Source organism: Gobio gobio (genome assembly GCF_949357685.1).
Source record: "Gobio gobio genome assembly, chromosome: 8".
NCBI classification, from domain to species: domain Eukaryota; kingdom Metazoa; phylum Chordata; class Actinopteri; order Cypriniformes; family Gobionidae; genus Gobio; species Gobio gobio.
In genome coordinates, this window is record NC_137114.1 from 14519576 (window position 1) to 14533540 (window position 13965).

At 40.9% G+C, this 13965-nt stretch overlaps 1 protein-coding gene across 1 annotated transcript; it reads right to left on the bottom strand.

Moving 5' to 3' along the window:
• Window positions 1-2814: 2814 nt before the first annotated feature.
• LOC307130303 (interferon-induced GTP-binding protein Mx-like) lies at window positions 2815-13760 on the bottom strand (the record flags this gene model as incomplete). The annotated part of the gene is made up of 10 exons (XM_079823271.1): window positions 2815-3948; window positions 7381-7641; window positions 7735-7811; window positions 8038-8196; window positions 11145-11277; window positions 11568-11690; window positions 11880-11958; window positions 12036-12234; window positions 12339-12477; window positions 13587-13760. The coding sequence occupies 10 exons, from the start codon at window positions 13758-13760 to the stop codon at window positions 3724-3726; spliced, it is 1569 nt and encodes a 522-aa protein (XP_079679397.1). The 3' UTR covers window positions 2815-3723.
• Between the last annotated feature and the right edge of the window lie 205 nt (window positions 13761-13965).

Consider the following 13965-nt stretch of genomic DNA (forward strand, 5'->3'; position numbering starts at 1 on the left):
GATGTCGCTGCGCAGGTACCGGCGATTCTGAATGGTGACGAGAGCATCGGTGCTGTTGTGCTTCACGCGGGGGTGAACGACACCAGGCTGCGGCAGATGGAGGTTCTGAAGACGGACTTCAGGAGCCTGATCGAGACTGTACGCAGAACATCACCCGCGACGAGGATCATCGTGTCCGGACCGCTTTTAATCCCACTCTTTGAACTCCCAAATAAAACAATTTAGTTTTTTTCCATTTCCCTGGTGATGGTCTCAATCTCCACGTCGGAGAAGTTTCGCTTCATTGCCGTCTTCCGTGTGTCCATGGCGTAAAATGAGAGCATGGGGGAGGCAGAGACTTGAATATATAAGGGCGTGTTATTCTAATGACGATTGTTTTCATCCGCGGCATTTATCAAGGGCAGGTATTGCGTACACCTGGATTTCAGAGGTGCGCACAGCTTCATAAATCAGGCGGTGAGAGGAGTGTAAGCATAATCTTACGCCAACATATATGCCAGTTTCTACGCAAGATTGATAAATGAGGGCCAATGTGATTGGCCTGACCAGAGTTTGTTTTTTCCAGCTCGCAAGTCTATGGAGAGTTGCTAGACTACCCTGGCTGCAAATTAGATTTGCTGCCTCTAGGTTGCGTCTAGATTTCTAGGCTAGAAGAAAACATTTGTATGTACACTTTAAAGGGATAGTTAACCCAAAAACGTATACGTAGATTCCTCATTCGAGCGATCCACGCCATGATCCACGCAGGCACTAATGAGGTAGGCACAGGCTTTTTTGAAGGTAAAGGATTATGACACCTTATCAACCCTGTTTCCCTTTCAGTCGGTCACGTTTGACGTATGTCTCCGTTCCCTCCCTCAGGGAACGAGGGTTACCATACTGTGACAATGCACTTTCATCTTCTAATAAGTCTGACATAAAGGTGATTTTATATAGTGTGCATTGGTCAATAATAATAGTTAATATTTAGAGGAATGGGATGGATTGAACGACGTAATATATAGTTAAGTGAGTGCCACAACTAAGATGGTGGATATGTCAGTCCAGTTTGGGAATACCGGATGCAAGATGACGTATGGATTAACAACACTGAAAAGAGTGATGGCGGGGATATTGAAGGAGAGTTTTGTGAGCAGTGGTTATGCAGTTTCATCACTTCTGAGCCGTTGTGATGGCTACGGCCACACAGGGTAACATCACCTCTGTTCTAAACATTTGATTACCATTTTATTATTTCACCTCTTTAGTTTATTGTACTGATTATTATTTACAGTCATCTAAACTAGGATATCTAAATAACGAACACAATGCAGTCTTTTGATTTTGTTTATTTGGTATTACATTTTACATTGATGTACGGGGAGTGCACTAATCACATGTTTCTTTGTGTTGAGTTACCTGGACTGTTGGGGGCGGTCCCTTCCTGGTTGGGCGAAAGGAGTGGCTAAGGGCTGAGGAGACCTATATCGGGGAGCCAGCTCATTAGGCCATACCATGTCTCACCATGTGCCAGGGGGGATTTTGTCGCAGGCAAAATACGGCGATACGTCCGTGATAATTAAGGCGATATGGCTCAGCTTGTCAGTGAACTACAGCTCTGTGTAGTAAATGCCGCTCTATCTGAAAGCAGGTGATGGCGATTTACTACTAATCAAGGAACCGGCTTTACTGACGAGATGCGCCTAACAATGTCATGCGATATATCGCCCAGCCCTACCGGGAAATTTCCTTTATTTCCAATGTTCAATGTTAACTTAAGCTATATATATATATATATATATATATATATATATATATATATATATATATATATATATATATATATATATATATATATATATATATATATATATATATATATCTATTCAGATTGTATACTTTACTGTCGTATATATATAAGTCATTATATGTCATGTATACACATTACTGAGGGGTTGAGTTTAATGTTTGGTTTCCTGCATAGATACTTGGTCTCCGTGGTTGCATCTCCAAGCAGGAAAGCGGTGGAAAGTTAATCCATTTTCGACCTTTTTCCCATGGCGATTATGTGATGCAGTGTTACACCCCACAATGCAGCAACGGTTTACCATGGTTTCCAATAATAACACCAAATTAAGACACACGACTGAGAGGGAGCACGTCTATAAACAGTGCACAGTAGTCCGAGTAGCAGCAAATGAGGCCATCAACATGGCCACCACGCAAAGTAATGACGTCAGACGCCCGAGCCCTATTCTACTCCAAGACTATTTAAACTGTGTTGAAGAGGGTTTTGATATGATTAAGCCGTGTTCCTATACTATTGTTTTGTGTATGTTTATTTCTATTCAAATGGTGTTATGTGGTGTGATGAAATTGGTACACTGTCATGGTGAATACACTAAAATTTGAATTGTAGTAGAATGGTTTTTCCTTTGGTTTACTCTTAACATATTAAGGGTTCATATTAATTTACTGAGTCCTGTGTTCACTCTCCTTCTGACTTGACTAACGACCCTTAAGCAAATATAAGGAAATATTGGCAGAATATATTTCTGTCTGGCACCCCAGCAAAAATGTAAGAGGGAAAGTGTTACAATACGTAACCGAGACGATTTGCTGAATTGACCAAACCCATTTTAAGGAGGTCGACCGAAATTCCCCCTCTAATCACCTGATGGTGCAAATTGAACTTTATTATTGGCACACATCTGTTAATGTTGCATAACAAGTTGGGGCAGAATCCACTTATTGTGGTTGTGATAAGAGTATGCAAGGGTTAATATGTTTGGAATAATTTAATAAAAGCAATGATATTTTTTTATTGTCTTTATTGACTGTAGTATCACAGGGCTGTTTGTGCAAAATTCACATGCTTTAATTCACAGCACACTCTAGATTAGCGCTAATTGGGCTACTTGATGATGATGATGATGATGATGATGATGATGATGATGATGTTGTTGTCACTATCAATAAGTAACCATCTCATTTGATTCTGATATCAAACAAGATCAAATGGTTATAATAAAAACGCAAGGCACAAGTGCCCAAATAAGGAACAACTGATCACAATATTGGTGATAAAATAAAACAATTTCAATAAAACATCAACATTAGCTAGAACTTAACTTCTGTTAATTCTCAATAAGAACTTTTGTATTGGAATATTATTAAAAAACAAACATAATTTAAGATTTGGGTGAGATTTACATGGATGTATTTGGCAGAAACTTGAATCAAATATCAAATACAGTGCATTCAAGATACACATATCAGTTCATGTGTTCCATGGGAATTAAACATATGATCATGATGTGGCTATCTTTGATCTACAAGAATACCTGTAGTAGAAATGATTAAAAAAAAAAAAAAAAACAATGACGTAATTCTATGATTCATGTATACACATTGTTGTATATGCTGTTGGATATTTTTTGTAAAAAAAAAAAAACACTAAGTGAGAGTGTGAAAATAGAGTTTAAAAGTTATGGATTGTATGTCAGTTTGGTTTGATAATGTAAGCCAATGTGATAACCTAAGACTACATTACAGTAGCCTACTGTACAATTTCCATTCTAAAATGTATCTTACATTGTTTGTTACTGATTTAACTGATAGAATTACTAAACTGAAATAAGGTAAATTATACTAATTATAAGGTAATTATAGTAAATCTGGTGGCCAATTTCTGCATGCCTGATGCTTAATTTATGCATATCCCTTATGTTTGATAAAGATGTCTCAAAGTCTGTTGCTTATCAGTTTTTGAGCTTGTGTGAGGCGTTCCAGACGTTTCTTTAGATCAGCTCTCCGGTGTCCTTGCTCTGAGTCTTCCTTCAGCAGTTTGACCACATCTGCCCCATTCCTGAATTCTAGCATTTGATGCCGCAATGTCTTCGCTGCATCTTTCAGCATGAACAGAATTATCAGCATGGGCACATAGTCTGTAAGGCGCTGATAGACAATCTATATGGAGATAGGACATGCATTACTATAACATTCACTTGGGAAATAAAGACATTTGATCGACCTTTTGAGGTTGGTGGCCCTTTACAATGATCGCTTTGATGAATCTCTAGTGCCAATGCACTGGCAATGTGTGGTTTGGTTGCACATACTGACTCAATTTAAAATTATTGATCTGATCATAAACATAAAAGTGCCAGATAACAAAACCAAAATTTCTCAGTGATACCATATGAAGACTCATTGTTGCTTCCTTGAAGAACTTTTTAGTGAAAAGAATTATGGCAATTGGTTGAAGAATCACTGAAGCATTGCATCACTGACTGCTCATAAGGGACCGCCTATGTCATCAGAGCTCAGATTTCTCTTCTTCAAGAAGATTTATCTGCCTATGCTAGTTGGTTTATATATTAGAATTCATTGTGACCATCAAGTGTATTATTTTTCTTTTCTCATGAGGATGCTGAAAACCCAAGAACTTAATTGACTGTGTGAGGACAATTTGTGTCCTCGCTCATAATGAAGTTAGTATACAGAGCCACACCCTTCTGAAACGACATATTGGGATGTAATTTCAGAAGGGTGTGGCTCTGTATACTAGCTTCATTATGAGCGAAGACACAAATTGTCTTCACACACTTAAGTTCTTGGGTTTTCAGCATGCTCACTGAATGCTTAGCAACTCATCTATTTGTCCACACTGCAAAAAACTTTAGGGTGAAAGTGTTTTGTTCTCATATCTCCTTTTTGAGGAAGGAAGACCAGCTAACCCCCAAGGATTTGTGTCAAAGTCTGGAGGCTCACAGTGCTAAACTTCGTTTAGTTTGGATGGGGATGGTTTTTTGTCTACTGTCACCTCAGCTTCTGAGGAGCTTCAGACAATCATGACACCAGAGGGTTTTCCTAAAGTGTCAGCTACTGATGCAGCATTGAGTAAACCTATTCAAGGAACCAAAGTTAAATATGTAACCGATATGTCCTTCGTGGAACATAATTGATAGAAAGATCCTTTCTTTAGAAAGTTACTATACATTACTACTAAAGCCCTATTCGGATGGGATTAGTTTTACAAGGGTAGATGGAGTAAAGTAATATTACCACAGGACATCTGTAATTTTAATGGCCAATTCGCACGGGATAAAAAATCTCAGTAAAACTAGCAGAAGTGGGAGGGGTAACTTGATTTACGCACCACTGCCAACACCTCCCTGTCATCATGTGCGTATTAAGTTGCTTCCTGATATCACATATGCAAACATATATAATCTAAATATAACCTATATATAACAGTTAGGTCCGGTCGAACGATTTATTAAAGGGGTGGTAAAACACATTCTTTCGAAGGCTTGATTGTGTTTGTGGGGTGCACTGTAACATGTGTTCATGCTTCGTTTTTAAAAAATTAAATACATTTTCATATATTTGACCTTTATTCTACACTGCTCTGTCCCTCCTTGTAAAAACGGTCTGATGGTTTCCGGATTGTATGAAGCCAGTCCCTCAAAAATACGCAATGGGCTCAGATTGGTGTGACAGAGTGTGTTGTGATTCGCTAACCGTCTAGTGCATGTTTTTAGGAAACGTCACGCCCCTTACCTTTACCGGTAGTCTGTGCTTTGGTAGTATTAGAAACAATGGCGTCAATAATTAGTCAGACAATTTTAGTGAAGATGATCGAGCAGAACCTGTTCACCCTGTTCAGTCCTCAAAGGGATTTTTTGAGTAAAGACTGCGGATCTATAGTGATCGCTACTGAATGGCACTGTTACTTTTGTATTTTTAGAACGATTATAGCCAAATATCTGTCGCAAGAACTATTAACCCAAAATTAACACTAAACATTGGCTTTACCATAGTAGCCAAATCAAATACAGAATCATGTTTAGCATGCCTGTAGATAAACAAGCATGTAGATAAACAATACATACAAGCTCTAATCAAAGAATCATTTACACTAATTCCAAGTTCGCTGTTGAGATTTAAAAAAAGTTTGTAACGTTAGGTGTTTGTTGGATAACGTTGTGTGAATGAGCATTTACCAAACTGGTTTGCAGAGCCAAACAGCATTGTCATTTGTTTACTTCCTTGCTACAACATACAATTAACAATACGAACTATTACAGGAAAACACATAGACGAAAAATAAATCATCCTTACAGGTTGTGGCCCGTAAACAGCTTCTGTTTTTAAATCCATCTTTCAGGACAAGCCGTTGTGCGAATCCTGCATTGAACATTGAATTGAAGCTTTCCTCCGTGAAATGTGCAGCACAGAGAGTGAGATTTGGATAATAATTATGGGGGACCGAGTTAAAAATAAATTTTAACCATTGATCCCTAACTAGGAAGGCTGAACAAAGTGGACCTGCAATCCGGATGAAAATAACAGCGTTTCGTCTGCATTGCGGCAACACCATTCCAGCCTACTAACTATACCACTACAACTCTTCCCCACAGCAATACAAAATGGCCTCGCCCTGCTTATTTAATATTCTCGGAGGAGGGGTTTATGTAAATATTGGGGCTGGTGATGTCAGAGACCCTGGAGGAATGTCTGTAGTCCCTACCGGCCATTTGCTTTAGTCCTTAGAAATTGATTTCTTTAAAAGGAAATATCTCCCTTTGCTTTAAACTTTGAACGTTGTAACTTTGCAGATGTTGTTTATGCTCAAACAGCAACATTAAACACTAGCTAAAGTTAGAAAAGTGAAATTGTGTTTTACCACCCCTTTAATTAAATTAATGGAATTCTGATTGGATTCTGTTGGTAATAGGCACTTACCTAAAGCTAAAAGAAGTTTTGTGCCTCTGACAAGTGCTTTTGACCGTTTTTTTATCTGAATGGTAAGTAGAAAACACTTGAGGTTTGCCACAGACTTGTCCCACCAGCTAGAACGCAACTGAATGCTTTTTCAAGCACCCTCCATATTTGAAAAACCAAGGTAAACTACTTTTAAACAGGAAATTACAGAATATTTACGTACATATTTACAGCAGGTCTATTCAGACGGGATTAGTATTGAGGTAATTTTTCCGGACCTTTTTACAGAAGGTAAAAGTCGCCGTAATCTTCATTGACATTGTCCGTAATGATTACTGAGATGGCACATTTGGACGGGACTAAAATCACTGAGAAGCTCTGATAATAATTACTTTACCCCATCTCTCCAAGTTAAACTAATCACATCCGAATAGGGCTTAAGTAAGTCATTCGTAGATAGAACAGTGCCAGATGGGTTGATTCTTTGAAATTTTATTTGGTGACACTAGTGGTGTTGAAAGTACACACTTCAATTTCAAAGCCCCTTTAGATATTACAGTGCGTACGCAACATTAGCAGTTAACCATATTTGTACAGTAAGTAACTAATGACTATATATTTACTTTCACTGTCATTAAATTAATACATTTCAGAGAATGAGTTGCAACCCACCTCATAATAGAGAACCAGTTTGTCTGGAACTAGATTTCTTGTATCCAATAATGCACAGCCTTTAGAATTTAAAATGATGTCATCATCATAGAGGTTCTCATCACTAGAGTCCATCCCAGTCTTCTGAGGGATGTCAGAGACATCGAGTTTCTGTTGTAACACCTTGTCCTGGGTGAAGACCAGTTGCTCCATATTAATGAACTCGTTGATTCTTTTCTCCACTTTGACCTCTTGTTTTGACTGAATGTCATTAATCATTTTCTGAGGAGTACAACATAATGCATTGCATATATAAACCTACTACTACTACTACTACTACTAATAATAATAATAATAATAATAAGTTGTACTTACAGATACAATGTATCTCAGTGGAGGGTACTGGTCAAAAGATAAATAACATATCTCTCTGAACACATTTTGAATAATCTCTGAAATAAAATTTTAGTTTATGACAAGAGGGAAAATTGTTATATAAAACAAAATGTATTAAACTTAACATTTACAATCAGAATTCGAGACATGACATTTTTTTTTATTACTTTTATGAGTCCTGAAACTTGAAGCCTAATTTAGAGGTACACTGAAGTGCATAAAAAAGTTGTTTATTACTAATAATGGCTAACTATACTGTATATTTAGAAAATACATACTGACCTCGTACATGCTTCAGTGTTTCCATAGCTGGCTCTTGAAGAGCTGCCACATGTTCTTTAATGACATTTTCAAATTCACTGAAGTCATTGAATGTAAGCAATTCTCTGCCACGATGCATCTCATTATACTGGTCTATCATTTCCTTCACTCTTGCATTGACTACATTTGTAATAACAAAAAGAGGTCTGGTTAAAGGGGGGTCCTAATGCTATTTCATCCATTCTGACTTATTTACACTGTTAAAGAGCTGGATTCTCATGCCTACCCAAAGGCCCATCACCCATAGGAGCGTGGAAAGCCGCAATGGCAGCCACTTACACCTTGAGTGTGGACGGGGTTAGACCCGCAGAGAAGCGATCTTGGAGGAACTCCAGCACTGAAGCCACTGGGCAGTTAACTGGGTCCACCTCACACTCCCTGCACCAAGTGGAAAATACATTCCACTTGAGGCTGTACAATCTCCTCGTAGACAGAGCCCTGGAACTGAGTATGGTCTCTATCACCTCTGCCAATAGGCCGGCCTCTAGGTACCTGGCCCCCTCAGGGGCCAGACCCACAGGTTCCAAATCTCCGGGTGGGGGTAAAATATCATACCCGCCGCCTGAGATAGGAGATCCCTCCTCAGAGGAATCTCCCACGGCTGACCTGCTAGCAGAGCTATGATATCCGAGAACCAAACTCGAGTCGGCCAACGGGGTGCTACCAGAAGTAGGCTGACCCCCTGTCGCCGGACCCTCTCCAGGACTCCCGAGAGCAGAGCAATCGGGGGAAATGCGTACAGACGCAGCCTCGGCCACGTCTGAACAATGGCATCCAACCCCAGCAGGGCTGGATGCGTGAGGGAAAACCACAGTGGACAGTGGGACGTCTCTTGAGACGCAAACAGGTCCACTTCCACTGGGCCGAACCTCTCGCACATGGCCTCCACCACCTCTGGGTGGAGTTGCCACTCCCCGGGCCTCGGCCCCTGCCTCGACAGGATGTCTGCTCCCTGATTTTGTGATTTTGGACCCCCGGGACATACATTGCCCTGATGGACAACAGTTTCCCTTGGGACCACAGGAGGATGTGATGCGCCAGTCTGCATAGAGGGCGTGACCTCAAACCCCCCTGATGCCGTGCCCCAACCAGTGAGGGAGGCGTCTGTTGAAATGGATTCCCGGCAACAGGACGCTCCCAACACTGGCCACTTGGTGCAGGGAGTGTGAGGTGGACCCAGTTAACTGCCCAGTGGCTTCAGTGCTGGAGTTCCTCCAAGATCGCTTCTCTGCGGGTCTAACCCCGTCCACACTCAAGGTGTACGTGGCTGCCATTGCGGCTTTCCACGCTCCTATGGGTGATGGGCCTTTGGGTAGGCACCAGCTGGTTGTACAGTTCCTCCGTGGGGCTCGGAGGATGAGGCCTGCGGCTCGTTCCAGAGTTCCATCTTGGGATCTGGCAGTGGTTCTCGAAGGCTTGGCTGAGGCCCCCTTTGAGCCATTGAAGTCAGCTGAACCAAAGAACCTGACCCTTAAGGTGGCTTTTCTCCTCGCCATTACCTCTCTTAGGAGAGTGGGAGATCTCCAGGCCTTGGTGGTAACGCCAACCTGCCTGGAGTTTGCCCCGGGCAGAGTAAAAGCCATCTTACACCCTAGGCCCGGGCTACGTGCCTAAGGTGCCATCAAGGGTGGTCAGGTCGTTGGTTCTGCAGGCATTCCATCCTCCGCCTCACGTGACGGCGGAATAGGGGAGACTTCACCTACTCTGCCCGGTTAGGGCTCTCAGAATTTATCTGACGAAGTCTGCACAGTGGAGGAGATCTCAACAACTTTTGGTGTGTTCTGGCTCACCCAGGAAGGGATTGCCTGCGTCTACTCAGACAATCAGCAATTGGATTGTCCAGGCAATTACCATGGCCTACCAGGTGGGCAGTTTGCCTTCACCTGTGGCCGTGAGGGCTCATTCCACCAGAGGCATGGCCTCTTCGGTGGCACTTCTTTCTGGGGTCCCCTTGCAGGATATCTGCGAGGCGACCGGGTGGGCTACCCCACACACCTTTATCAGGTTTTATAGCCTGGATCTCCCTACGACGCCTGGTGCTAGGGTGCTCCAGTCCTAGTTGTGCCCGGTCTCCGGCTTCACACTAGGGCAGGCGCTACCCTCGGTGTGGCCTAGTGGGTACTCGTTCCCCAAAGTGTCGTTCCGACACAGTGAGAGTTCCCTCGAAAGGGAACTGCTCGGGTTATGTTTAAAACCCATGTTCCCTGAGAAGGGAACGAGCACTGCGTCTCGTCGCCACACCTCGGCACGCCTGGAGCGCATGCTTTAGAGCAATTACTGCCGACATTACGCTCCAGCTCCCGTTTTATACTTCTGGGTATGCCGTCACAGTTACGTCATCACGCACGCCAATCGGATTGGCCTAGTTGTCATTCTGACTTCAGATTCGCTGATGCTAAGGGAGCATCCCCAAAGTGTTGTTCCGACGCAGTGCTCGTTCCCTTCTCAGGGAACATGGGTTATATACATAACCCGAGCAGAATTCCTTGTAAGAGCACATCAACTAGAGCGAGAACACGTCCATCAACGAGCTTCATAAAGAGAAAGATATATATATATTCATATCTTTTATAGAAAGATAACCTTGTTCAGCTTCCCAAATAACCCAGCATTAAGGAAACAGTGGATGCAGCTTGTTTTTCCGGAGCAGCAACAGAGTTCTGCAAGTGTGTGTGTTTGTTCCCAGTCATGAGTTGAAACCTGCATCAAATGTCCGTTTTGTTGGCAATCAGCGCGTAAGTGCATATAATGTCAACAACAACAACGTATAGTGAATCAAAAGTTATCCAGGGATAATACTATGATGTATTGTGTGTGTCATAGGTTTGTGTGCTCGTGACTCTTTAGCTTCGCCCACTGCATGCCTGCACAAGCTCTGCTGTTTTCAGAAAGAATCGGTACAGCGTATCTGTCCTTTATAAATATGATCAAACTAAAGACTCTTCGGAGATATGAAGGATGCAATACTACGCTATAGGTACTCAAGATTAACATGAGACTGGCAGAAACTGTGTGTGTTATTTGGTACAGTCCTGCAAAATGCACATGCTTTTATCATCTTGACTCACATGATATTTCAGTGCCTCTTAGGTAGATGTCCCATTTCTTGAACACGGGACGTAGAAGTACATAAATATTTTTCTCTTTTGAATGTCCTGTTCTACTCAGTTCATTTATTTGATCGCTGAACTCCATTATTATCTATATAGGAAGAAAAATACATTAGAAAAAAGAAGCATGATTGTGTACGGGATTGATATGGATAGATAACATGCTACACTCTAAAAAATGCTGGGTTAAAACACCCAGCAATTGGGTTGTTTCAGCCTAGTGAATGGGTCGTTTTAACCCAGCGGTTAGGTTAAATGTTTGCTTAAAACAACTCAATTGCTGGGTTAGTCCATTTTCAACCCAACTTGGGTTGTTTTTATCCCGGCATTTTTTAGAGTGTCGGATGGATAGATAATGTGCTGTACTTTCAGAGCCATTACCTCACCGAGGAAAGGTCCCATCAGCTCTTCTTCAACAGGTGGACCCTGTTCGTAGTTTTTAAGCTCCCTTTGAACTCTGAGTAATCTAGTCTGGATCTGCTCAGTTAAGTAGGGTAGCGATTTCTGTGTAAGAAAATATAATGTTATATATATTAGCTGACTTATTTAACATATTATTTAACCCTCCTATTAAATTAGTAAACTGTGACCACTTGACCCACTAAAATCATCACTGTTTAGATGTTGTTATGGATATCACTGAATATTATATTAAACAAGAGCTAAGAGCATAATCATTTAGTGCGTCCTTGCCTTGATATGATCAACCAGTTCTTTGGTTAGTTTGTCTGCCAAGCATTGAGTAGATGCTTTACCATCATTCAGTAGAGCGCTGCCATGGAAAAATAAATAAAATAAACATATTATTAGTATTATTATTATTTTTATTATTATAAAAGTTTTAATTACCTGAAGTAACGGTGGTTCCTAAAGAATTCCATTTCTATTTCCATGGCTTCAGCAAGAGGGATTTTGTTATTAATGTCACTCTGACCGCGACAGCGCACAATAATGTAGCCCTTGCTGAGAGGAACGACTTTTCCCTGGACAATGTTCAAAACATCACTCTCTGCTCCTCTGTCAACGAGGTCTGGTTTTGTGAGAATTGCTACCTCAAGCATTCAACAAAAAATAGATAAATGTTAGGGTAAGCATGAATCACAATGCTACAATAATGCAAAAAACTATAATATAGAAATAACGTTGGCAAACCAAGAGTTCTGTATCCCTCTGGATCTACATCTTGTGCCATACGTAGTGCTTCTGTTGTTGCTATGTCAACATTGCAGGGTACAACAACTAAAATGATGGTTTCACTTTTGCCAATGTATTTCAGTATCAAGTCTTTGATCTAAAATAAAAGATAAAAGGTAATTTTCTTTGGTTAAGAAGGTGAGAATCTTTAGGCCACCATGAAACAATACTTTATACTTCCTTAATACAGGATAAAAAAATGTTTTATAACATGTGAAGGTGTATTTATGTGTATGATGAACGATGTAAATGTATTAACAAAGTATACATTGTTTCTCTGCTCTAGTTCATGTCAACTTTATGGGCCCGCACAATGCGACGGCAGGAGCGACACAAGTGTTTTTTGCTAGTTTCAGCCCAACAAAGTCATAATTTTCACATCCAGTGTCACGTTGTTTAAATAGCAAATGCACTCGTGCCCATCTGTTCACCCATGGGCGTGCTGGTCTGAAAACCAGGTGTGTTCAGGCGCATTGTTGGCGCGCTGCTATTTTGAGGAACTGAAAATGACTGCGCCATTGACCAACAAAAATCAAGTCAATAGCACAGTATTTTTTGTGTTATTTAAAGGGTGTGTTAGTAATACGCTCCTATACGCTTTCAACAGCAGCACACAAACATGCCAAACATTAAAAATAAAAGGATTACAATGTAAAAGATTATTATTGCGTACAGAAAGATAAAAAAAACCTGCATTATTTTACCAATACACACATTTATTTAAACTGACTATTCTGGTTGAGGGTGTCTATATTCCGTCATGTAAATAGCGAATCCGCCATGGTGCAAGCGCAACTGGCTTTTAAAGGGAATGGGAGGTGAGAGACTGATTGATTTTTTGCACGTTACGCCCAAAACACACCCATGACTCATTAAGAGACTAGGTACAACCCTTTTGGACTATGCGCCTGGCGTGCCAACCGTTTTTTCCATTGTTAAACTAGCAAAAGTGGATTTGGACATGCCCTAAGTGCACCCGCACCATACGCTTCAGACCATGCGCTCCGATCGTTAAAATAGGGCCCTATGTCAACTACAAATACACTAAGACCATGAAAAACAAGAGTTGATTAAATCCCCTGATTTGAAACTGAATGCAATGTATATTTTTTGCGGGTTTTACACATTAAATGTCTGTTCACACAACTGATCAAATATTTACATGCTTTCAAACAACCATTTAGATTTGTATGTCTATTCGCTCACCTGATCGCAAATATCCTCAGGTTGATCATGTACAGGTACACGGGTTATACCAGGTAGATCGATCAGAGTGAGGTCACACACATCAGGAGATGAAATTTCCAAAGTGATGAGTTCATCACATATTCCAACTGTATTTCCAGCAAGCTCATTTTGAGCTGTCAAATATACATTCATAAATTTGCAGCATACTCAACCAACACTAGTTTTGGATTTTTACTTTTGGCCCTCACCTTAGTACAACTGATTCTGTTATGATTGGAAATGATTTCTGTTCATACTGACCTTTTTTGACAAGGCTATCCACCTTTAAAGGGTCTTTAAATGTGTCTTTGTGATCACAGTAGGAAATGGTCCCTGACCACGGTCCTTTTTTTAACTT